Raw genomic sequence first — 26499 nt, 5'->3', positions numbered from 1 at the left:
ACTGAATTTGCCACAGGTGGACTCTACTCAAGGTGTAGAAATATCTGAAAGATGATCAAGAAAAATGGGAGGCCCTGAGAGCCTTTTTTTTGTTTGTAAAAAGCTCCAGGAAATCCTGGCTTTTGACAAGCATTTATTTAGGGTGTCAATATTTTTCTTGGTATTTTTTCCCTTATAGAGAAGTCTATGGCAAAACATCTGAAAAAAGGGCACACACAGAGCCTGCTGAGATTTCAAAACACCATTGACAAACAATCTCAAGGTTGAAAAAACACCCTTATAAAATAAAAAAAGCCTGTAGGTCCTGCATTTAATACTTGCCGAAGCACAAACTGCTGACTGAAATGGTTAATCCTCTCATCCAAGTACCAATTTTTCTGCTTCAATGCAGATCAGAGGAAAAATCAATAGAAATGGTAGCTTGAAGGGAATCAGCATTTATTTTTCCACTTATTTTGTCAGAGTATGACATTTGAACCTGTAATGAAATATCACAATATAGGGCTTGTTGTAATTGCTAAGCAGCCTGGCCCTTCACCTGAGAGAAAAACAAATGTGATATAGATTGCATCTGAACGGTGCAATTTTTTAAAAATATCCCATGTTTCCCTAAGGACATTGTTACCAGAATGGAAACCTGTAGGATGCTCCTGGATCTCTCTGACGTCTTCACATTGTCTCACTGCACAGTGCCATGTCCTGAAATATTATTTCCTTGATGTACTCTGATTACAAGTGTCAAGAGGTTCTTGGAACATTTCCCAGTTTACATAGAAAAAACATTTAGAAATATATTAAACATGGGTATGATTAGAAAAAAAAACATGTAAGGTTACCTCCACATGAGACATGAGAAGCTGCAGAAAAATCCATCATGGATATTTATGAAGATTATGAGATTGTTTTGGTAATAACAATTGAAAAAAAAAATATGAGCAGTGTTGGACTGGCCCACCAAAATACCAGAGAATCCAGAGGCCTAGTCTCTGATACCATAGTGGGCCCCAAAGATCCAGGGGAAAAAAAAAAAATAATTTGGAGCTGCCTTTGGAGCCAATAACTTGCCCGTAGGGTCTATTTCTTTGAAACAAAATCTACTAGACTTTATTGATGATATAAAGGTTGTGCCCTGAGAGTAATTTCCATTTGTCAGGCCAAGGAACCTTGTTCATGAGTCCACTATAGTAGTGCCCTCAGCATCTTCTCTCGCCACTGTGAATAGTAATTGACAGGCTGCCATATATCTGCTCTGCATGTATACATGGCTGTCTTCAGACACGGACAGGATGAGGCTGTCCTCATGAGTGCAGCTGTCCCATGTGTCTTAAATAGGTTTTGTAAAAGTTCATGCAGAAACAACCATGTTCAGGTGGATAGATGTGAACATCCTCTTAGTCATCATTTGTATTGACAGAGGATGAAAGAAGTGGGCAGACAACAACTCAGCCCACCTGTCCATTGAAAAGGTAGGGTAGATAAACCAGACCTAACAAGGGAGTGCTTGACTCTGACTCTGTTCAGCATGATAACAGAAGTCCCATTACTGCTTACATATTAATTAATAAAAACGCTGTAAAACCATTTGGCATAAAGATTGGCCACGATTTAGGGTTACCTATAAAAATAATTAAAATTAAATAATTTAATAGATATTAAAACCAACCATAGAAGTAATCTTCATGGACCAAGTTCTACTGGGTAACAACACCCCAACAAATAAACATTGTGACAAGCTTAAGAAAAAGAGGGGGTGGGCGAAGTCCAGGTATTACAGCTCCTTAGGCAAACCCACAGCTGATGCCCCTCTCTGCCACACTTATAAAGAGATATTTTCCCGCCGCTGCCATCATTCTGCTAATAGAATTTCAGTAATATTCTAACCTCTGCAGTAAACACCAATCAGTTGCGTCCAGCAACTGCATGGCAATGGCTCGCACATCTGGCCTTGAGATGACCCAAAGGTACCTCATACCTAAAAGAAATTAAGAGATAATTAGGGAGGGGGGAGAAAACAGCAGAACCAACCTTACAACATTAACCCTGAAGGGACTTTGTTACCATGTGCTGCCAAACTATGACTCTCTGGGGGGCCCTTAACTATCTTTCATTTGCCAGCCTGTAAACTTTCAGACAGATGGGATCATGTGCACAGCTGCAGCCAATGACTGATCACAGCATGCCCCCAAATGGCACATTACCTAGTATTGTTGTGCTTGGGGACAGTTGGCTGTAGCAGTGCACTTGATCCAGTTTGTTCAGAAGCCAACAGGCCAGGAACTGGAAGGCCAGTGAAGGGAGCTGGAACCAAACAGTGTGAAGCAGGTGAGTAGGATTTCCTTAGTAGTGTGACACAGTGAAGGTGTCACGGATGATGTTGCAGATAGCTGGAAGTATGAATAAACGTCCGACTGGCTTGATCCCAAACTAAGGAGCATATAGGTGACCCCTATAAAACCCTAAGAGCTCACCCTGACTGCTAAGCACATACAAGGGTCTCAGAGGTAGACGATTGTATGCCCACGTACCTAAGACTGTGTGACACCTGAAAACCCTATAATAGTGAGGGGACACGACCACCGGCTCCCTGCACTTCATACGGAGGGAGTCAGGGTCACCTAGAATAAAGCCAGCAAGGAAACACAATACATGAAAGAACTTATCTGAACAAGCAGCAGCAGAAGCCTCCAGCAGTGAACACTTCAATCCAGGAAGTAGTATAAACCGCAAAGTGAGTCAGTATGGGAGGGAATATAAAGGAAAGAGGATTAGTCTAAATAGGTGACACCTGGGAGAAGGAAATGAGATGAGAAAGTGAAACCAAAACAAAGAACATCATGCAAGAGGTAGAGAAGGACGTCTGTCAGACCTTCTTACAGAACTGGCTGTGACAGAAGGGCATTGTCTGGGAAAACAGGTATTTTCCTCCCAGTGTGTGCTGCTGGACTGATTGGCGGCCAGGTGGGGTCAAACACTAGATGGAATCTCAGGTGCCGTTGCGTGGTTTTGGCAACACCTAGCTCCCTTTAAAAGACAGCTGGGATCAGCAGAGGGGATCTCTGTGTTGGGATCTGAGGCGTGTGCCGAGTTGGAGGGCTGAGACCTGGTTGTAGGGGAAACAGGCTTCCTAAAGCCTGTTTATGGACTTAACGAGGCAGAACTGCCAGCAGGGTATAAACTAACACCCAGGAGATAAGGTGACTTTCTTGCTTTATGAACTTTTCGTGTGTGTGAACAAACACCAAGACTGCAAAGTGACTTGTGTTTTGTGCTATACCTTATGTGTGAATAAACACTGAAGTTTTTCTTTAAAAACAGTTTTTTTCCTCTACAATTGGTGGAAGATACGTGCAATCACAGTGAGGCTGGCGTAAAGCCTAAATATTTTTGTTGCATTTTTTTCGGGCTCTGTTGTATGTCCTGGATTAAGCCTGCTAAGTTGCAACTAACATCGAGGGACAAGATGGAGGAGATGATGAAGCAGCTGCTGCAGGCCAACCTAAGGCAACAACAGGCCATGGAGCAGCAGCAGGAGACTAACAGACAACTGCTAGAGCCTAATCAGCGACCGCAAGAAATGAACTAGCGGCTGCTACAACACATGATGGCCTTAGAGAAGTGTCGGGTGACCCTTGTGAGGGCTTCCCTGGTGCAACCCTCTGAGTTTACGGGCCAGAAAGTTGTGGTGCTCAGCGTATATGGAGATTTAAAGAGTACCCCACTGCTCTGGTGTCCCAAAGCACATGTGTCGGCAGGCATATCCATGAGGTGGCCGTAACCACGTGAATGCACTATGACTTGATATTAGGAAGAGACTTTCCGTTGTTCCCAGCTTTGTGGCCGGCCATTGTACATACTGATCCCCGAGAGATAGGGAAAGCTCCAGTAGCAAGGCCTGGCCCAGTTGAGGTGTTAGAACACAGGAAACCCAAGGCAGAGGGACCCATGGTAGGTCCGGTGGATGAGGAGGAGACAACCCCACAGAATAGGATAGGTAGGGAGCATAGGAAGGTAGCTCATCAAGCCCAGAGTCAGACCTATAATCGAGCATCTGGGTTCCGTAACGGTAACCCGGGTGAATGGGTTTTGGTGCGGGTGCCGACTGTGGACAGTAAGTTCCTGGCTAGGTGGCAGGAGCCATACGAGGTACTCGAGAAAATTGGATATTTAAACTACAAAGTACACCAGCCAGGGCGGCGAAAGCCGGAGCAGGTTTACCATGTTAATTTACTCAGACCTTGAAAAGATAGGGAAACCTGTACTGAAGACAGACCGCGGCCAGCTAAGGGAGAAGGCTCCGGCCCCTCTGTCTGATGCAAAAATTGCTGACCGCCTCTCCTCTAAACTCACCTCTAGGCTCAGGAGGCCAGGTAGTTCATTAGTTAGAACACAGATGTATTCTCGGACCTCCTTGGACACACTTCCACAATTTGGCATGACATTGTCACTGAGCCTCGGCAAAAGTCAGACTAAAACCATACCGGGTACCCGAGGCTCGGCGACAAGCCACAGTAGAACACAGGGCAGGTCGGTTGCAGGGAAATGCGGATGCCCTGTCCCGGGTGCACTGTTTGGCATGGTTCATCCCCTCAGGGTTGAACAAGGGGGGGGGTATGTGACACAGTGAAGGGTATTGTCTGGGAAAACAGGTATTTTCTCCCCAGTGTGTGCTGCTGGACTGATTCATGGCCAGGTGGGGTAAAACACCAGACTGGATCTCAGGTGCCGATCAAGGGTTTTGGCAACACCTAGCTGCCTTTAAAAGAAAGCTGGGATCAGCAGAGGGGATCTCTATGTTGGCATCTGAGGCTTGTGCCGAGTTGGAGGGCTGAGACTTGGTTGTAAGGGAAACAGGCTTCCTAAAGCCTTTTTATGGACTTGACAAGGCAGAACTGCCAGCAGGGTATAAACTAACACCCAGGAGATAAGGTGACTTTCTTGCTTTATGAACTTTTCGTGTGTGTGAACAAACACCAAGACTGCAAAGTGACTTGCGTTTTGTGCTATACCTTATGTGTGAATAAACACTGAAGTTTTTCTTTACAAACAGTTTTTTGCCTCTGTACGGCATCCGCTTACCCTGCCTACCAGAGCGAATCCCTACAGTAGATACAACCTGCTGCTGGGGATAGTTAAAAATGTCCCAAAGGCTGGACGACCCCTTTAAACAGAGCAGCATAGTGACACATCTGCCTCAACGGGCGTAAATACCTCCACGTTTCTTCATTAGCTTCTTATTTTTCATTTCTCTTACAGAAAAGAATTCTACTTATCGGGGATGCTATAGAGCTCCAGAAAACGGGACAGATGTATTTCCTGCATCGTTTTTCAACATCTCTACAGATATGTGCTTAGATTTTTGCTCTGCTAAAGTAAGTGGATTTTAATGCTATGTTGTATTTCATATTGAACTGACATTAAAGTGCATACATTAGAATTTTTGATTAACCCCATAACATCCGCCCGCTGTCTTGAAGGTTTCCTAGCACTAGCTCCTGCTTAACAGCTGCGGTTGGAGGAAGCTGTGACCCTGGCTGTTGACCCTTTGATCTTGCCCTGATCGTTACCCCAGCATAATCAAAGGGGACCCCACCTGCGATCAGGTCACTGAGTTTCCCAATGACCTGATCATAGCTGGGGGAGATATGCTCAGTCAGTCCTGAGGACCTATGAAGGACCCCAGGGCTGTTTGCATTGTAAACCTGCTGTTAGGGCAATAATTGTGTGCCCCTGTCTGTTGACAGGGGCACAGTATAATGACACAATATAATGTATTGGCACACAGGACCATTCTAATATGTTATAAATGTGAAATACATTTATAAAACAGTAATCCCTTAATGGGAATAAAACAAATTGTAAATGGTATCACAATAAATAAAAGAAAAGGTTAAAAAAACACAACCCCCACCAAAAAATACTTTGCCAAAGTACATTTTATATACATAAAAAATACACCTATTAGGTATCCACGTGACAGTAATAACCCGAAGAATTTAGTTATCAGGTTATTTAGTGTGAAGCGATGAAAAAAAGAAACAAAACAATTACACCAAAAATAACTTTTCTCTTTATTACACCATAATTTTTATTTCACCCTAAACAGTGGCAAAAATTTATAATATTTCTCTTGCATAAAACATGGCCTCAAGCAACCACTTTGGTGAAAACATAAAGGTACGGCTGTTGTAAAGAAGAGAGGCAAAAACAAACATAATGTTTGTGGCCATTAAAGAGGACCTTTCACCAGTTTTTATTTTATAAAAGCGATACCTCACACATGTTCCCTAGATGTCATATCCCTAATTTTCTTCATGATATGCTCTTCCGTTGCGCCGCTGTGCCCCTTGTTTTGTTCTGTTCTGTTTTTCTCAGTGGGTGCCTCTTTTATCTGGCTGTGGTGCTGTCCAATCACTGCGGAGCGCGTCACAGCCATTGAGAAAATTAGCTATATGACATCTAGGGAACAGTGTAAAGTAAAAACTGGTGAAAGGTCCTCTTTGAGTCTTTCTCAGAGTTAAGATGTGATGAAATTATTGTTTAACCCCTCAATGATGCACAGTATGCACTTTGCATTAAAGAACAAGCAAGTTTAATACTGAGCTTTTAAAAACATTAAACATGTATGTAATTGATTTTGCTGTGAAATGGATCAGATAGACGCGCAGTCAAGTGACTAAACATTTTCAGGTGTTGACAATTTCTAAATTGGGATAAAATAGGTCAGAGACTTGCAGCCTTTATTTTTTTTTTCTTGCTCATGTTTATAGTTGAAAAACTAAGAAGGGTGCACAAACCACCTGCCCAGAATTCGAAATGTGAATATACCAACAAGGGTATCTATCATCCTCATGTTTTTGAATGTGTCATCAGAAAATATCATATTACCTAAAGGGGTTTTTCAGTACTTAGATATTGATGACTTTTCCTAACAATAGGTTACAATATCAGATCAGTGGGGGGTCCAAGACCCCCAGAGCTCTTGTTCGAGTTTAGTACGGAAACTACAAAGTACTTTCCCTCTAATGTATAGTCTCCAGTGTCAGTGGTTGCCCAAAACATCTGATTGGTTAGGTGTGCGAGGTGCTGGACCCCCACTGATTTGATATCAACGACCTATCTTAAGGATAAGTCATTAAAATCTAAGTCTTGTAAAACCACCTTAAGTCAGGTTTTTATCATAAGCATGTTACCTAAAAAAAGGAAATCTTGAAATATTGCAGTTTTGACATTGGCTACGAGAACAGTCACAAACTAGTATTTCCTTTTTTCTGCTTCGTACTTGTCAGCTTTGCTGTGCTCAACGCATTCGGGCAGTCTTCAGATGATTTTCACACACATTCTTTTTACGTTATGCACTAAAATTATATATTATAGTTGTCCCTCATTAATCTGCACTAAATCCCCCTCTATGAGAAAGTCAAAACAGAATTTTAGAAATGTTACCAAATTTATTGAAAAAGAAAAAGTAAAATTTGGCATGGAAATAAGTATTCAGACCTTTTGCTATGGCACTTGAAATGTAGCTCTGGGGGCCTGCAATTTCTCTTGATCATCTTTGAGATGTTTCGACATCTTGATTGGAGTCCACCATGATTTGGAAAGACACAGCCTTGTCTTTATAAGCTCTGACAATGCATATCAAAGCAAAAACCAAGCCATGAGGAGGAAAGAACTGCCTGTAGAGCTCAGAGACAGGATTGTATGGAGGCACAGAGCCGGAGAAGGGTCCAAAAAAGTCTCCTCCACTGAAAGTTCCCTAGAGCACAGGAGCCTCAATAATTCTTAAAGACGTTTGGAACAACCAGGGCTCTTCCTTGAGCTGGTCGCCCTACCAAAAGGAGGGAGAAAAGGGCCTTGTTAAGAGGTGACCAAGACCCAAAATGGTCATTGTGGCTGAGCGCTAAAGATCCTGCGTGCAGATGGGAGAATCTTCCAGAATGTCAACCATCACTTCACCAATCTAGGTTTCATGTCAGAATGTCTAGGATTAAGCCTTTCCTCGAATACACATGCAGGCCCTCCTACAGTTTGCAAAAAATGCAATAAAAGAGTCTCTCAGAGAAACATGATTCTCTTGTCTGATAAAACCAAGAATTAACCTTTTGGCCTCAATTCCAAGTGTCATATCTGGAGGAAACCAGTACACTGCTCATCACCTGCCCAATACCATCCCTACAGTGAAGCATGATGGTGGCATGGGATACTGGGATACTGTTCAGGGTTGATGGGAAGCTGAATGAAGCAAAATACAGAGAGATTTTTCGGAGCAACCCCCTTAAAGCACATTTATCTCAGCCGGTAGTGGTGTGTTTTTTCCTTGGATTGAAGAATGATCTTCTTTTCTCTTTGCAATATTTATAGAATACAGTTAGTTAATGTTATCAGCTTCCATAAGTCTTAGTCATGTACTGTGAATCTGACATGTGTTAATTAGTGTTGTCTGCTGACAGAGGCATTTTACCTGGTATACACACCATTGTTCATCCATTATATCAACTGAAAACTCAACATTTTTCTTATACAGGTCATGCTGGAGCTTGTTATATTGTATATTGCATTGTATAAATAAACTAATAAAATATTAAATATTACAAAAAAGTACAAAGCTGTCTGGCAATTCAAAAAAATGTTTTTCTAGCAAAGGAGAGTAAATTAGCTAGTTCCTTCCAGCATAAGCCTCAGTGCCATGTTTCCTCCTATATGTAATTAGAATACAAATGAGATATCTCATTTTAATTGCATGTCCCTGAACCTAAGGCACACAAGATCATATTAGGTGGACTGAAATAAATGATCCAGTTATTAAGCATGTATTGCTTGCTAAGCTACATTTAAAAGGGGTGTTCGAGAAATAAAGAAAATTAGTTGCATGATGAAAAGTTATACTATTTTCCTATAAACCTTGTGCATCAAAACCTTTTAGTTTTTAAGATTGCTGCATGCAGTCATTGAATGGGAGCTATCATAGTTCACTGGCAGGAGAGATAAATCTGTGCCAGTCATGTGATAGACACACTGGTGCACACCCATTAAAGTTATCAGAGATCTATTTTGCAATGAATGGAGTGGAGTGGCAATACAACAACTTTCTATACCAGTCAGTGGTCAAGAGTGGTGCAATTCTGGAAATAAAAAAAAAAGACTATCTCATGCAACCTCATTAAAGGGGTATTTCGGTTGTTATTGGATAACTAGTAGATTGGTGAGGATCCTACCACTGGGACCCCCACTGATCACAAGAAACTTCAGACCCCCCAAAAATGAACAGAGCGGCAGGTCAGGCATGTGTACTGCCAGTTCATTCACCTCTGTTGGAGTTCCTGAAGTAGCCAAGCTATGTACTTGGCTGTCTCTGGAACCCCAGTGGAGATTAATGGAGCGGCCAGTGTCTGGATCCTCATCAATCTAATAGTTATCTCGTATCCTGTGGATAGGGCACAACTTCTCACAACCAGAATACCCCTTTAAGTCTTTGGGCAGTATACAATATAAATTAAAACCAACTGCATTTACTCTATAGGCTTCTATTTCATGAACCAACAATGAAAATAAAATGGGGAATTTAATGAATGACTTGTCCCAAAAAATATGTATGTATATATGTACTGTGCAGCACAGTGGCTCGGTGGTTACCCCTGATGCCTTGCAGCACTGGGGTCCTAAATTCGAACCCAACCAAGGACAGTTTTCTGCATGGGTACTCAGGTTTCCTCTCACACTCCAAAGACATAGGGAATTTAGATTGTGAGACCCATTGAGGACAGCTTGATGATGACCTGAGGGTATAGGTGCTGGACGGGCCAAGCATGTCTCCAGACCTAAACCCTATTGAGCATCTGTGGGGCATCTGCAAACAGAAGGTGAAGGAGCGCAAGGTCTCTAACATCCACCAGCTTCGTCATGGAGGAGTGGAAGAGGATTCCAGTGGCAACCTGTAAAGCTCTAGTGAACTCCATGCCCAAGGGAGCTAAGGGAGTGCTGGAAAATAATGTTGGCCACACAAAATATTGACACTTTGGGTACAATTTGGCCATTTTCACTTAGGGGTGTACTCACTTTTGTTGCCAGCGGTTTAGACTTTAATAGCTCTTTTATCATCAAGAGTGGGATGCTTAGTTATTTGTTTGCCGGCCTCTTTCATCAGAACACTCTCTCATCAGGAGAATGGCTATTTATTCATATTGAATATGCTGAAGAGCCTGTCTATTAAGTACTGTTCATTTAATGATTAGATGCATTATCCATAAACATGTAAAATACATTTGTGGCCTGATATGAGAACCCTTTTACTGTGCTCCATGTTGTCCGGTGTCCTCTGTGAGAGCAATACATTTCAAATAATTTCCTACACACTAGGCAATTTTTTTTTCCCACCAGGTCCCAATATGTTCATGTAACCCTTTCTACAGCAAGATTTTATTTCCCAGGCGTTTGATGCACTCAGTGGCTTTCTTATTAAGATGCATATCACCATCTGCTAATCATGCAGCATTCTCTGGTGATGGAACTGCATATCAAAGTGTATTTTTTGCATTTCATTTCCTATCTATTTGCATAACGTGTTTTTACAAAAAAAAAATATAATAATAAAAAGGAAAAAAAAATATTCATATGTAAAGTATATTTGCACTAGTTGCTTGAATTGTAAATATATGGAGGACCGGAATAGGCAGAGCAAATAATAGAAATCCGAATGCTGGCACATAATAACATACAGTGAGTGGCAGGGACATTTTCATTTCAATGCAGAATTTTGAATAAAATCTTTAAAGTTTAAAAGAGAAAGAAGTGCATTTGCTGAAAAGTAATCTCGATCTAGAGGACTGTATCTATCAGTGTTTCACAGGGGCAGCAGTCCAGTTGAATGGCCACATGACATGTAATAGTGCACTTCTCCTGTAGTAGCCAGAGCAGCCAACCTCAAATCACCAAAGAAAACCAGCTTTCTTTCCATTAGTTTCTCATGATTGTTATGGCGGTTTTCATATTAAAGGGGTTGTCCCACTACAGTTTTCAAGCCAGCACCTGGATCTGAATACTTCTGTAATTGTATGTAATTTAAACATTTTGCATAGCCACTGAGCTATTCAATAAAATGTATCTGTACAGCGCCACCTGCTGTTTTTTTTTTCTTTGTCCTGCTCACCAAGATGGCTGCACATGCTCAGATTTATCCTTCAAATGCTTCCTGAGTTGTGGTAGGGAGAGCATGGACACGCCCCCTGAACCACAGCAGAAAGGACACTCCCCTTGAGCTGCCAGCTTGATATAAATCTAGTAGAGCAATGACTGGGGAGATCTCTGGATCCATGTGAGGTACAGGGCAGGTTCTAGCTTTATTAGGAAAAGATTGTCATGTACTATATGATGTCTGATTTTCATTATTTACATTAGTCATGGGTTAACCCCTTTAAGGGGGTTGTCTCCGATAAGTTAACTCTTTTAAGTCTCATGCACACAAACATCTTTTTTCTTCATCTGATCCACATTTTGTGCAGGTTGGATGCGGACCCATTCACTTAACCGTGTGCTGTCCATATCCATATATCCATTCCGTGGCACCTACAAAAAGATAGAACATGTCCTATACTTGTCCATTTTACAGACAAGGATAGGACTGTTTTATAGAGGCCCAGGGCATTCCGAACGCAGGCGGCCGGTATCCGTGATTTGCAGATCCGCAATTTGGTAGTTGAAGGGGTATTCCTATTGTAGAAAGAGATTGCTTATCATCAGGCCTGGTTTAGCACCGTTCTCCAATGCACAATGCTTTTGGCAGAGCAGGCATAGTAGCGGGGACCTTTTTTTTGAAATCCAGGAAGCTTACTTTTAAAAGGGTTTGCAACCTTTATCAAGTCATGGCCTATCCTCAGAATAGGCCACCACTAGCTGATTGGTGAGGATGCCGAGTGGGGGTGCTATGGCCTATTCTGAGGACAGGACATTGCTTAACCACCTCCGGACCGCCTAACGCAGATTCGCGTTCCGGAGGTGGCAGCGCTGCGCACAGTCACGCATATACGCGTCATCTCGCGAGACGCGAGATTTCACTCAAAGCCGGCCCGCGCATGCGCATCGCGGGCCGGCAAAAGTTAAAGAACAAGTTCGTCACCAGCCTGCCAGCAACGATCATTGGCTGGCAGGCTGGCGATTTTCAAAAAATCCAATCACAAGTCATATAACAGATCATATTAGTAAATATGATCTGTTATATGGCTTGTCTGCTCCTCTGCTGGTCCTTTTCGTCGGTTGGATCCAGCAGAGGAGCAGACTGAACTGTGAGTAGCACCAAACACTTCACTGTAGCCCCAGATCACCCCCCTGCACCCCAATTAACCCTTTGATCACCCCTTTGATCGCCCCTGTCAATCACTAGTGAAAGGAAAAAAAGTGATCAGTGTAAACTGTCACTTTTTTTTTTTTTCACTAGTATTGGCTGTTAGGTTTTAGGATTAATTTAGGCCCCTTGGTTAGGTAGTTTAGCGTGAGTTAGCGCCCAGCCCACCGCAGTCACTTATTCGCTGTTTAGCGTATCGCTAATCAGCATTTGTACTTTTATAGTATCTGTAAGTGATCAAAACTGATCACGGTCAGATCTATAATAGTATTAGTGTCACCTTAGCTCGCCCTCCACCCAAAACGCAGTGTTTGCCCGATCAGGCCTGATCGGTCGCCCACACGTGCGTTCACCCACGCCCGCCCCACCGCAGTGACAAAAAATATATATTTTTTTGATCACTGCACATTCATTTTACACGCACTGCGGCGATAAAAAAATCAGTTTTGATATTTTTTATCAACCGCAGCGGCCTCCGGTACTTCGCTAGCCTCCCCTTTGTAAGACAGGCTTGCTTTTTTTCTTGGGTAGTCTCAGGGAATACCCCTAAATTTAGTAGTCCAAAATGTCAAACAGGGGGTATTCTTCTGAAGAGGCCTACAGGATTCTGACCCAGTCGGATGAGGAGTGGGAACCCTCATCTGACGAATCTAGCGGGTCAGAATATGAACCTGTGGAAAGCAGTGGCTCTCTGACCCAAAGTTCGGACGAGGAGGTGGAGGTCCCTGATAGCACCAGGCGTACCAGGCCCTGTGTCGCTAGACCACAGGTTATGCAGGATCCACTTCAAGAGCAGAAGAGTGGGGCTGGCGCTGCCGGATCACGTGGTGAGGCATACACCAGCAGCGCAGCCCTCCCTGGACCTAGTACCAGCACTGCCGTACAACATGGTGACGTGGCGAGCACCAGAAGGGCAGTTGAAGCTGGTACGGTGGCACGTGCAGTAGTTACCCCGTCGCAGCCAACGCACAGACAGGCCCGTAGAGCCCCTAGAATCCCTGAGGTGCTGGCAAACCCTGATTGGCAGTCACCAACTTCAGCCGCACCATTAGTTCCCCCTTTCACCGCCCAGTCTCGAGTTCGGGTTGAGACGGCTCAAATCGGTTCGGCCCTGGGATTTTTTGAGCTGTTCTTGACTGCGGAGCTCTTGGACTTAGTCGTGGCAGAGACAAACCGGTATGCCACACAATTTATATCCGCCAACCCGGGAAGCTTTTATGCCCAGCCTTTCCGGTGGAAACTAGTCCAAGTTTCCGAAATTAAAATTTTTTGGGGCCTTCTCCTCAACATGGGTCTAACTAAAAAGCATGAATTGCGGTCATATTGGTCCACGAACCCGATTCATCACATGCCCATGTTCTCTGCTGCTATGTCCAGGGCACGATTTGAGGCCATCCTCCGTTTCCTGCATTTTAGCGACAACACCACCTCCCGTCCCAGAGGCCACCCAGCTTTTGACCGGCTCCACAAAATTCGGCCCCTCATAGACCATTTCAACCAGAAATTTGCAGATTTGTATACCCCCGAGCAAAACATCTGCGTAGACGAGTCCCTAATACATTTTACCGGGCGCCTTGGCTTCAAACAATACATCCCAAGCAAGCGTGCCCGGTATGGGGTCAAATTGTATAAGCTCTGTGAAAGGGCCACAGGCTATACCCACAAATTTCGAATCTATGAGGGAAAAGATCAGACCCTGGAGCCGGTCGGTTGCCCTGACTACCTGGGGAGCAGTGGGAAGACAGTCTGGGACTTGGTGTCACCCTTATTCGGCAAGGGGTACCATCTTTATGTGGACAATTTTTACACAAGTGTGGCCCTCTTTAGGCATTTGTTCCTAGAACGGATTTGCGCCTGTGGCACCACGCGAACTAGTCGCGTGGGCTTCCCACAACGGCTCGTTACCACCCGTATTGCAAGGGGGGAGAGGGCTGCCTTGTGTAACGAAGAACTGCTCGCGGTGAAATGGAGAGACAAGCGTGACGTTTACATGCTCTCCTCCATTCACGCAGACACGACAATCCAAATTGAGCGAGCAACCCGTGTCATTGAAAAGCCCCTCTGTGTCCACGACTATAATGCGCTCATTGGAGGGGTGGACTTCAATGACCAGATGTTGTCTCCGTATTTAGTTTCCCGCAGAACCAGACGCTGGTATAAGAAGGTGTCTGTATATTTAATTCAATTGGCGCTGTATAATAGTTTTGTTCTCTACAGTAAGGCTGGGAGAACACGATCCTTCCTCAAATTCCAGGAAGAGATCATCGAGAACCTCCTGTATCCAGGAGGTTCCGTGGCCCCATGGATACAGTGTAGTTAGCCGTCTACACGAGTGACATTTCCCCAGTGTCGTTCCTGGTACCTCAACCCAACCGTCACCCCGAAAAAGATGTCGTGTCTGTAGCAGGAGTGGAATAAGGCGTGACACCCGCTATTTCTGTCCTGACTGTCCTGACCACCCTGCCCTATGCTTTGGTGAGTGTTTCCGGAAGTACCACACACAGGTACACCTAGCATAGGGATTGCATCTCACAGGACAGGCACACAGGGCTATTAGGGCCCTTTTACTCACAGCTGCTGCAAACCTCTCCTTTCACCTGGGATAAAGTGCATAACGTACTTCGCCACATCTTTGGGCGATTTGCGCTTTGCACATTGTCCCATGGGGAAGGAGAGGTTTGTTCTATAAAGGTAAAAAAAAACTAAACAAAAAAAAAAAAATACCGGTAAGTAAAAAAGTTAACGTTCAGTTAAAAAAGTTAAAAAAAAGTTTAATATGTTCTGTTCAAAAGTTAATAAATTTATTGCGTTGCGGCCTGGTTTTTTCTTTTTTGTTTTGGTTTTTTTACCTTCCAGATCGACTAGCTGCAGCACTGATGTGCATTCGGACAGAAGCATTGCGCTGCTGTCAGATTACACGCAAATCGGTGTATGCGGCGCTGCAAGACGAGATTTCTCCTCTGCAGTAAAAGATACGTTTGCCGAGGCATATGAGCTGAGGAGGTGGCGGTGTTCATATACTTTGGCAAACACTTTGTATATATAAAAAAAAAAATCCCGGCAATGATTTATTCATCCACATCGATTGATGTGAATTGAGAAATCTGGTTTGCCAGGGCATACGAGCTAAGTGGGTATGGATGTTGGGCGGAGCTCCTATGTCCTGGCAGACGCCTTTCCCCTCCTTTTTCTTTTTTTGGCAGAGATTTTTTCATCCACATTGATCGATGCGAATGAAGAAATCTGTGCCGTTCATTTTTTTCTTTCAGCCCAGAGGCTGAACGGAAAAAATAAATCTCATTACCTGTATGCTCAATATAAGGAGAATAGCAGAAACTCCTAATGCTGGGCATACATGTAATGATTGCGGAGACCCTCAAATGCCAGGGCAGTACAAACACCCCACAAATAACACCATTTTGGAAAGAAGACACCCCAAGGTATTCGCTGAGGGGCATATTGAGTCCATGAAAGATTTAAATTTTTGTCCCAAGTTAGCGGAAAGGGAGACTTTGTGAGAAAAAAAATCAAAAAAATCAATTTCCGCTAACTTGTGCCAATTTTTTTTTTTCTATGAACTCGCCATGCCCCTCATTGAATACCTTGGGGTGTCTTCTTTCCAAAATGGGGTCACATGTGGGGTATTTATACTGCCCTGGCATTTTAGGGGCCCCAAAGCGTGAGAAGAAGTCTGGTATCCAAATGTCTAAAAATGCCCTCCTAAAAGGAATTTGGGCACCTTTGCCCACCTAGGCTGCAAAAAAGTGTCACACATGTGGTATCTCCGTATTCAGGAGAAGTTGGGGAATGTGTTTTGGGGTGTCTTTTTACATATACCCATGCTGGGTGAGATAAATATCTTGGTCAAATGCCAACTTTGTATAAAAAAATGGGAAAAGTTGTCTTTTGCCAAGATATTTCTCTCACCCAGCATGGGTATATGTAAAATGACACCCCAAAACACATTCCCCAACTTCTCCTGAATACGGAGATACCACATGTGTGACACTTTTTTGCAGCCTAGGTGGGCAATGGGGCCCACATTCCAAAGAGCACCTTTCGGATTTCACAGGTCATTTACCTACTTACCATACATTAGGGCCCCTGGAAAATGCCAGGGCAGTATAACTACCCCACAAGTGACCCCATTTTGGAAAGAAGACACCCCAAGGTATTCCGTGAGGGGCATGGCAAGTTCCTAGAATTTTTTATTTTTTGTCACAAGTTAGTGGAAAATTATGATTTTTTTTTTTTTTTTTTCATACAAAGTCTCATATTCCACTAACTTGTGACAAAAAATAAAAACTTCCATGAACTCACTATGCCCATCAGCGAATACCTTGGGGTGTCTTCTTTCCAAAATGGGGTCACTTGTGGGGTAGTTATACTGCCCTGGCATTCTAGGGGCCCAAATGTGTGGTAAGGAGTTTGAAATCAAATTCTGTAAAAAATGACCAGTGAAATCCGAAAGGTGCTCTTTGGAATATGGGCCCCTTTGCCCACCTAGGCTGCAAAAAAGTGTCACACATGTGGTATCTCCGTATTCAGGAGAAGTTGGGGAATGTGTTTTGGGGTGTCATTTTACATATACCCATGCTGGGTGAGAGAAATATCATGGCAAAAGACAACTTTTCCCATTTTTTTATACAAAGTTGGCATTTGACCAAGATATTTATCTCATCCAGCATGGGTATATGTAAAAAGACACCCCAAAACACATTCCCCAACTTCTCCTGAATACAGAGATACCAGATGTGTGACACTTTTTTGCAGCCTAGGTGGGCTAAGGGGCCCATATTACAAAGAGCACCTTTCGGATTTCACTGGTCATTTTTTACAGAATTTGATTTCAAACTCCTTACCACACATTAGGGCCCCTAGAATGCCAGGGCAGTATAACTACCCCACAAGTGACCCCATTTTGGAAAGAAGAGACCCCAAGGTATTTCATGATGGGCATAGTGAGTTCATAGAACTTTTTATTTTTTGTCACAAGTTAGTGGAATATGAGACTTTGTAAGGGAAAAAAAAAATCATCATTTTCCGCTAACTTGTGACAAAAAATAAAAAGTTCTATGAACTCACTATGCCCATCAGCGAATACCTTAGGGTGTCTACTTTCCGAAATGGGGTCATTTGTGGGGTGTTTGTACTGTCTGGGCATTGTAGAACCTCAGGAAACATGACAGGTGCTCAGAAAGTCAGAGCTGCTTCAAAAAGCGGAAATTCACATTTTTGTACCATAGTTTGTAAACGCTATAACTTTTACCCAAACCATTTTTTTTTTTACCCAAACATTTTTTTTTTATCAAAGACATGTAGAACAATAAATTTTAGAGCAAAATTTATATATGGATCTCGTTTTTTTTGCAAAATTTTGCAAAACTGAAAGTGAAAAATGTCATTTTTTTGCAAAAAAATTGTTAAATTTCGATTAATAACAAAAAAAGTAAAAATGTCAGCAGCAATGAAATACCACCAAATGAAAGCTCTATTAGTGAGAAGAAAAGGAGGTAAAATTCATTTGGGTGGTAAGTTGCATGACCGAGCAATAAACGGTGAAAGTAGTGTAGGTCAGAAGTGTAAAAAGTGGTCTGGTCTTTCAGGGTGTTTAAGCCCTAGGGGCTGAGGTGGTTAAATAAGACTGAATAACCCCTTTAATATCAGCCCTGGAGTGACCTAGAAAGTGGTCCCATACAGCTATAGCCACAATGGTCCTGCAGACAGGAACACCTAATACCCACAGATGTCTCCCCTAGTGCCACAATGTGCCCCTAAAACACAACATAACATCCACGCCCAGCTACTACATATACATTATCTACATCCACGTGAATAGAAAAAAATAATTGCTGCTTATCATACATTTCATATTACAAAATGGATTTTTATGGTACTTAACACTTCACACACGAGCAGACGAGCTTATAAGTACATGTAAGCACTTCACAATGCAATGCATTATTAATAGAAAGGCGAGGAGCACCTTACCGACAAAACATATGCGTCTATAGTCATAAAAAGAACACGCTATTGTTTCAGATGACAAGTTCCTTTTGTCCTTTCCTCAGAAGCCAGTGTTGTATAGGGTTGTCCTTGTTTTTTTTTCCAGCTTTGTTAACTTTTTGTTTTCTCAGTATTGTTGAGTTGTTTTTATTAAACATATTCCTGTTTCACAAAAAAATATTTCCTTTTCTGGGAAGTAAAGATGTTAATTATATTTACTCGTCATTGACTGTCCTTATACTACACTAGGAAACTTGTGTGTGGGGTAGGAAGCCTAGAGGTTATCTGGTATACACAGGATTTCCTATCTCCTCTGTCTTAAGATCCATTACTTTGGTCAAATGGAGACTACATTTTATAGGGCTTCTGTCAGCAGATTTGTAGCTATGAAACCGGCTGACCTGTTACATGTGCTCTCGGCAGATGAAGGCATCTGTGTTACAAATGAGCCTCTCGGAGAAACGGGGGGCGTTGCCATTACTCCTATAGGCACTGCTCTCTCTGCACCTGCAACATTGATTGACAGGGCCAGGTGTGATAATGTTTACACTGCCTGGCCCTGTCAGTCAAAGTGTAGAGGACGCGGCAGTTGCAGAGAGAGCAGAGACTCTAGGTGTAACGGTAACGCCCCCGTTGCTCCTAGAGGCTCATTTGCGTATATTAAAACTTCATTGTTCTCAGCAATGCGGGCACATATGAACATGGGACCAACTCAGATGCCTTCAGCTGCCAAGTGCACAAACAATAGGTCAACCAGTTTTATAGGAAGAAATCTTTAAAAATAAGCAATTTACACTTTATTTCCTAAGTAAATTGTGTGTTTTTCTTTTTATACTGGCAAATGTAAGCATGCAATTTCATTGTTATGTCTACTTTCCACAAACTCAGAAACTTGAGATACTTTGTGCTGCTGAGGAGATGTTAGTTAGAGGGGATGTCTACTTTTTACTCCAACTTCAGAAATGCCATACACTGAGATGTGTCACTATAAGAGTACTTAAAACACTTTTGTGGTTATGTTAACCCATAAGGTGACATGCCCCCTCTCCTACTCCGTTGCACCAGGGTGACCGATGTAAACAATCAGTGGCTTCCAGATCTTCGCAAGATGATGATGGTTGCTTATTCTACTGCACAGGTACTGAAAGTGGCAGAACATCCTGTAGCTGTGCCAGTGCCAAACACTTTTAGCACCACCTGTGTAGTAGAGGACGCAGTTGCCATCAACTTATTTTTAACAAGCATTACTAAAAGGGGGGGGGGGGGGGGAGGATAAGGTATGAAGCATTTTTGTGTTTCTTATCAATTTATGGTGTTTTGGAAATTTGACCAGAAAATGACAAAAAAATAATTACATTTTAAAACTGTGAACTGAGCAGGTACCTATTACAAACAAAACCTGAATACAGTATGTAATGTAGCACAGTCTTTGGCTGATATTGTATGCAGTTTATTAAAGGAACAATTTCAATTCTTGTGAAATAACAATAACTTGAGTACAAGAAATGTAGAGACCTGAGAGATGTGGTTATAGAAGACCCCTTAAAGGGATTGTCCCACAAAAAATATTCTACAGTTTTCAAACCAGCACCTGGATCTGAATACTTTTGTAATTGCATGTAATTAAAAATTTAGCATAGCCACTGAGTTATTCAATAAAATGTATCTGTATAGCGCCACCTGCTGTTTGTTTTTTTCTTATTATTTTTTTGACCTGCTCACTGAGAAGGCTGCACATGCTCAGTTTCATCCCTCAACTACTTCCTGAGCTGTGATAGGTAGAGCAGAGACACGCCTCCTGAGCTGTGATAGGTAGAGCAGAGACACGCCTCCTGAGCTGCAGCAGAAGACAATCCCTTGAGCTGTCAACTTGATATAAATCTAGCAGAGCAAAGAATGGGGAGATCTCTGAGTCCATGTGAGTTACAGGGCTGGTTCTAGCTTTGTTAGAAAGAGATTTAGCAAGTACTATATGATATCTGATTTTCATTTTTTACATTATACATGGTATAACCCTTTAAAGCTTTCATTGACTGTGTAACTGCTATTAGTAAACTGTTGACTCAGAACAGAAAATGCATGGCAAATCTAAACCGTAAAAAGGCTTTGACATACAATTTTGCTTATTTCATTCCCTTGTGGGCCACAAATGATTGTGCATCTGAATTGATTTCAGAAATCGCCTTTGAACAATGCATAAAATATTAAACCAGCAAACTGTACGGCCATAATATTTGCTCATTCACGTTCTAAAAAATGCAGATGATCCTTTCTCCATTATAATTACACTAATGCCGTTAAAGGAAAGCTAATTTTGCGGTGTTTTATCCACTGGAGCGGTATGAATGACCTAAGGCTTTATTCACACTAGTCTTTTTTGTGAGGATTTATGGCTTTTTGGCATTAGGAATAGCACAGCCTGCATTGTTATTTTTGCCATCAAAAATTCTATAACCTTCACAGAAACCTTACGAACCCCAAGTCGATGGCGTTCATAAGAATCCACCAGTATTTGTCCAAAAATTGACCGGGCATAGCTGCCATTGCTCCAGTCTGACAGAGCCTTAAAGGTGTTTTCCCAGGAATATTTAAGCGCAAGCAATGACTGGCTTCATCGTTGATGTACTGCTTGGAGACATATCACCACTGAAGGCAGTGGTTGGCTCCAGTGGCACAGTTGACTATGGCAGTGTTCCACCCAGAATAAAACAAGATGGAGGAACAGGAGCCAGCATGCAGGAGCAGAGCAGTGGGAAGCAAGTGTGTATGAATCAGTCAGTAGGTGATGCAGCCTAGTGCCCTTTAGGTAATAGTTAGCTAATCCCAAAAAAACCCTTTTAACCATTTTACAGACAATTCAAAATACACTGCCTGTCAAAAAAAAAAAGTCGCCGCCTGGATTTAACTAAGCAAATTGTTATGGGCCTCCTATTGGATAATTACCTCATGGGTGTTTATCTTTCAGCTGGCAACAAGTTATTTAACCCCAACTGGTGCAATGAGTTGCTTCTCATTTCTTAGACAACCATGTCGAAAGACACATCTCGTGGTCGTGGAAAAGATGTTAGTCTGTCTGAGAAGGGTCAAATCATTGGCATGCATCAAGCAGAGAAAACATCTAAGGAGATTGCAGAAACTACTAAAATTGGGTTAAGAACTGTCCAACACATTATTAAAAACTGGAAGAATAGTGGGGACCCATCCTATTTGAGGAAGAAATGTGGCGGGAAAAAAATCCTGAATGATCGTGATCGCCGATCACTTAAATGTTTGGTGAAATCAATTTGAAGAAAAACAACAGTAGAACGCAGGGCCATGTTTAATAGTGAAAGTAAGAGCATTTTCACACGCACAATGTGAAGGGAACTTAAGGGATTGGGACTGAACAGCTGTGTAGCCGTAAGAAAACCACTAATCATTGAGGCAAACCAGAAAAAAATGCGTCAATTTGCTAGGAAGCATAAAGATTGGACTCTGGAGCAATGGAAGAAGGTCATGTGGTCTGATGAGTCCAGATTTACCCTGTTCCAGAGTGATGGGCGCATCAGGGTAAGAAGAGAGGCAGATGAAGTGATGTGCCCATCATGCCTAGTGCCTACTGTACAAGCCTGTGGGGGCAGTGCTATGATCTGCGGTTGCTGCAGTTGGGTCAGGTCTAGGTTCAGCAACAGTATGTGCTCCAAGAATGAGGTCAGCTGACTACCTGAACATACTGAATGACCAGGTTATTCCATCAATGGATTTTTTCTTCCCTGATGGCACGGGCATATTCCAAGATGACAATGCCAGGATTCATCGGGCTCAAATTGTGAAAGAGTGGTTAAGGGAGCATGAGACATCATTTTCACACATGGATTGGCCACCGCAGTGTCCAAACCTTAACCCCATTGAGAATCTTTGGGATGTGCTGGAGAAGGCTTTGTGCACCAGTCAGACTCTACCATCATCAATGCAAGATCTTGGTGAAAAATTAATGCAACACTGATTGGAAATAAATCTTGTGATATTGCAGAAGCTTTATTTTTGGTGGCGACTTTTCTTTTTGGACGGGCAGTGTATGTGTTCCTCTTCTGACTAGTCCAACTTATTAGAATGTGTAGTCTAGAGATCATGTATAGACCATAGTCTGCCATAAAATATAGTCCAGTATTCTGTAGTAAAAGGAGGAGCAGTATATATACCCTATATATTTTATATTTCTGCAGCAGAGAGGTAAGATGGATCACACTTCTCTGGTGCTTTTAAGATACTTCCACAGGGCGTGCAGAAGAAAAGTCCAACATGGATTTAGCCAATCTGCAGTAAAATCTGCAGCAATATCTATATGGGTTATAGGAGAATTTAATGAAAATGTTGCAGTGGGTTCGACATGGATTTCACCCCATACGTTGCTGAAATATGAATATTTTTTTAAATCTTATCCGCTTTGCTGCTACTATAAAACATTTTGGCCCTATTTTATCAAGACTGGCGTGGACAGTCCTGGATAACCCGTTTAAATGTATGCCCTATAATTCGGATAGGCCATAAATTTTAGATTGGTAGGGGTCTGTCTCTCAGAACTCCCATCGATCAGGTGGGACAAAGTTGCATTACCAAGCACAGCCTCTACCAAAAGCATAGCTCCTTAAAGGGCATCTGTCAGCAGATTTGTACCTATGAAACTGGCTGACCCGTATCATGTGGACTTGGCAGCTGAAGGTATCTGTGTTGGTCCCATGTTCATATGTGTCCGCATTGCTGAGAATAATTATGTTTTAATATATGCAAATCAGCCACTAGGAGCAACAGGGGCGTTACCATTACACCTAAAGGCACTGCTCTCTCTGCAACTGCTGAACACTCTGCACTTTAAATTGACAGGACCAGGCAGTAAAAATGTGATTATGCATGGCCCTGCCAATCAAAGTGAAGAGGGCACGGCAGTTGTTGAGAGAACGGAGCCTCTAGTAGTAACATCAATGCCCCCGTTGTCCTTAGAGGCTCATTTGCTTATATTAAAACATCATCATTTTTCTCAGTAATGTGGGCACATATAAACATGGGACCAACATAGATGCCTTCAGCCACTTTCATAGCAAATGCTGCCTTTTAAAATTACTTATCGGCAGGGCTACTGAAAGTTGAATCCTCACCAATCTTTCATTGATGCCTTATTCCAAGGATAGACCATCAATTTTATAAACCTGAATAACTTTTGATGACCTAATAAAGGCAACATCCCAGCATACTTGGCAAACAAACCTTCACAAAATAATGACCACAAAAATAGCCAAAATAAGAATGAATTGTGTTTTATTTCCTTTGAAGAACCATTGTCATAGATGAATTGAGATTTATGTAAAGAGCTCCTGAAATGATTCCCCTAATGCCTTCAGTGTCATAATGATTGACATTTCTAGATTTATAGGCCTGTCTATTGTCTCATGAGGACAGTGGCTTTGTGCAGCCATCTGTAAAGAAGAACATACTTGGAGCTGGGAGGAAGGTTATGCCTATGATATATGAAGACATAGGGAATGTATCTTCTCTTACAGCAAATTTGTTCCAACTTTAGGTCCCAGTTAGCAGATCGCTTGTAGACACTACCGAAGAGGTCATTTTAGGGTTGTTAAGACATCACTGTCTATTTCTGCCTCTTGTGTACAGTGAAATTCCTTTAATCTGGCATCAATGAGGCTGGTGGGTTATTAACCCCTTAAGGACCTAGGACGTACCGGTACGCCCTATTTCCCGAGTCCTTAAGGACCTAGGACGTACCGGTACGCCCTATTTCCCGAGTCCTTAAGGACCGAGGACGTACCGGTACGTCCTGACTTAAAATCTGTATTCCGGCGCCCCAGGGGTTAATTGGAACGGGATTTCGGCTGAAATCATTCAGCCGGCATCCCGTAACAATGCAGGGGGGGGTCATTTGACCCCCCCGTATCGGCGATCGCAGCAAACCGCAGGTCAATTCAGACCTGCGGTTTGCTGCGCTTTTTGCAGTTTCTGATCGCCGCGGTCCCTGACCGCGGGGATCAGAAACTTTAGAGTGGCTAAAATCATTATTTTTCACCCCCCCCTGCACCCCTGCACGATTTGATGCCGGCGGGTGGTGCGGGGGGGGTGTCGCAGGCGGTGGGGGCGTTGCGGGAGGCGGGCGGTGCGGCAGGCGGGATCGCGATCCCCCGCCCGCCTCCCCATGAACGATCGTTGGCTTCTAGTGGGTATACCAGGGTGCCAGCACATTGCTGGCACCCTGGTATAAACGGCTGACATCTGTGAAGATGTCAGCCGTTTAACCCTTTCCATACCGCGGTCCGTACGGACCGCTGTATGGAAAAAGTTAACTGTCATCGGTCAGGGAGCTCCCTCCCTCTCCATCGGGGGGCTGCTGTGGCTTTGCAGCCCCCCGATGGAGAGGGAGAGAGCCCCCAGAGAGCCCCCCTCAGCCCCGTGCTTACCCTTCCCCGTCTGCGAAGTTCTGAGCAGACGGGGAGGGTTCCCATGGCAACAGGACGCCTGCTCAGGCGTCCTGCTGTCCATGGTGCTGAACAGATCTATGCTGAAAGCATAGATCTGTTCAGTGTAAGTAAAATACAGTACAGAACAATATATATTGTTCTGTACTGTATTATACAGACACCAGACCCACTGGATCTTCAAGAACCAAGTGGGTCTGGGTCAAAAAAATGTAAAAAAAAGTGAAAAAAGTTAAGATAAAAAAAAAAACATTTATCACTGAATAAAAATTAAAAAAATAAAATAAACTACACATATTAGGTATCGCCGCGTCCGTAACGACCTGATCTATAAAATGGTCATGTTACTTTCCCCGCACGGTGAACGCCATAAAAATAAAAAAATAAAAACTATGAGAAAATTGAAATTTTGCCCACCTTACTTCCCAAAAAAAGTAATAAAAGTGATCAAAAAAGTCGCATGTACGCCAAAATAGTACCAATCAAACCGTCATCTCATCCCGCAAAAAATGAGACCCTACTCAAGATAATCGCCCAAAAGCTGAAAAAACTATGGCTCTTAGACTATGGAGACACTAAAACATGATTTTTTTTTTTCAAAAATGAACTCATTCTGTAAAACTTACATAAATAAAAAAAAAGTATACATATTAGGTATCGCCGCGTCCGTATCGACCGGCTCTATAAAAATATCACATGACCTAACCCCTCAGATGACCACCGTAAAAAAATAAAAATAAAAACAGTGTAAAAAAAGCCATTTTTTGCCATCTTACGTCACAAAAAGTGTAATAGCAAGCGATCAAAAAATCATATGCACCCCAAAATAGTGCCAATCAAACCGTCATCTCATCCCGCAAAAAATGAGACCCTACTCAAGATAATCGCCCAAAAACTGAAAAAACTATGGCTCTTAGAATATGGAGACACTAAAACATTTTTTTGGTTTTAAAAATGAAGTTATTGTATAAAACTTACATAAATAAAAAAAAATGTATACATATTAGGTATCGCCGCGTCCGCGACAACCTGCTCTATAAAAATACCACATAATCTAACCTGTCAGATGAATGTTGTAAATAACAAAAAAAAAAAACGTGCCAAAAAAGCTATTTCTTGTTACCTTGCTGCACAAAAAGTGTAATATAGAGCAACCAAAAATCATATGTACCCTAAACTAGTACCAACAAAACTGCCACCCTATCCCGTAGTTTCTAAAATGGGGTCACTTTTTTGGAGTTTCTACTCTAGGGGTGCATCAGGGGGGCTTCAAATGGGACATGGTGTCAAAAAAAACAGTCCAGCAAAACCTGCCTTCCAAAAACCGTATGGAATTCCTTTCCTTCTGCGCCCTGCCGTGTGCCCGTACAGCGGTTTACGACCACATATGGGGTGTTTCTGTAAACTACAGAATTAGGGCCATAAATATTGAGTTTTGTTTGGCTGTTAACCCTTGCTTTGTAACTGGAAAAAAAATATTAAAATGGAAAATCTGCCAAAAATGTGAAATTTTGAAATTGTGTCTCTATTTTCCATTAAATCTTGTGCAACACCTAAAGGGTTAACAAAGTTTGTAAAATCAGTTTTGAATAGCTTGAGGGGTGTAGTTTCTTAGATGGGGTCACTTTTATGGAGTTTCTACTCTAGGGGTGCATCAGGGGGGCTTCAAATGGGACATGGTGTCAAAAAACC

General features: G+C 42.6%; 1 protein-coding gene across 2 annotated transcripts in view; it reads left to right on the top strand.

Annotated features, from left to right (window-relative positions):
• The window catches only part of WSCD1 (WSC domain containing 1), a 319116-nt gene that overhangs the window by 147551 nt on the left and 145066 nt on the right, over positions 1-26499 (top strand). For both annotated transcript variants that reach the window (XM_040423481.1, XM_040423482.1), the window contains exon 5: positions 5254-5369. In XM_040423481.1, the coding sequence (XP_040279415.1) occupies positions 5254-5369 (116 nt within the window). The remainder of the gene's footprint in view (positions 1-5253; positions 5370-26499) is intronic.

This window comes from Bufo bufo, chromosome 3 (assembly GCF_905171765.1).
Source record: "Bufo bufo chromosome 3, aBufBuf1.1, whole genome shotgun sequence".
Lineage (NCBI taxonomy): Eukaryota > Metazoa > Chordata > Amphibia > Anura > Bufonidae > Bufo > Bufo bufo.
Note: the sequence above shows the minus strand (reverse complement) of the source record. Positions and strands in the feature narration are given on the sequence as shown.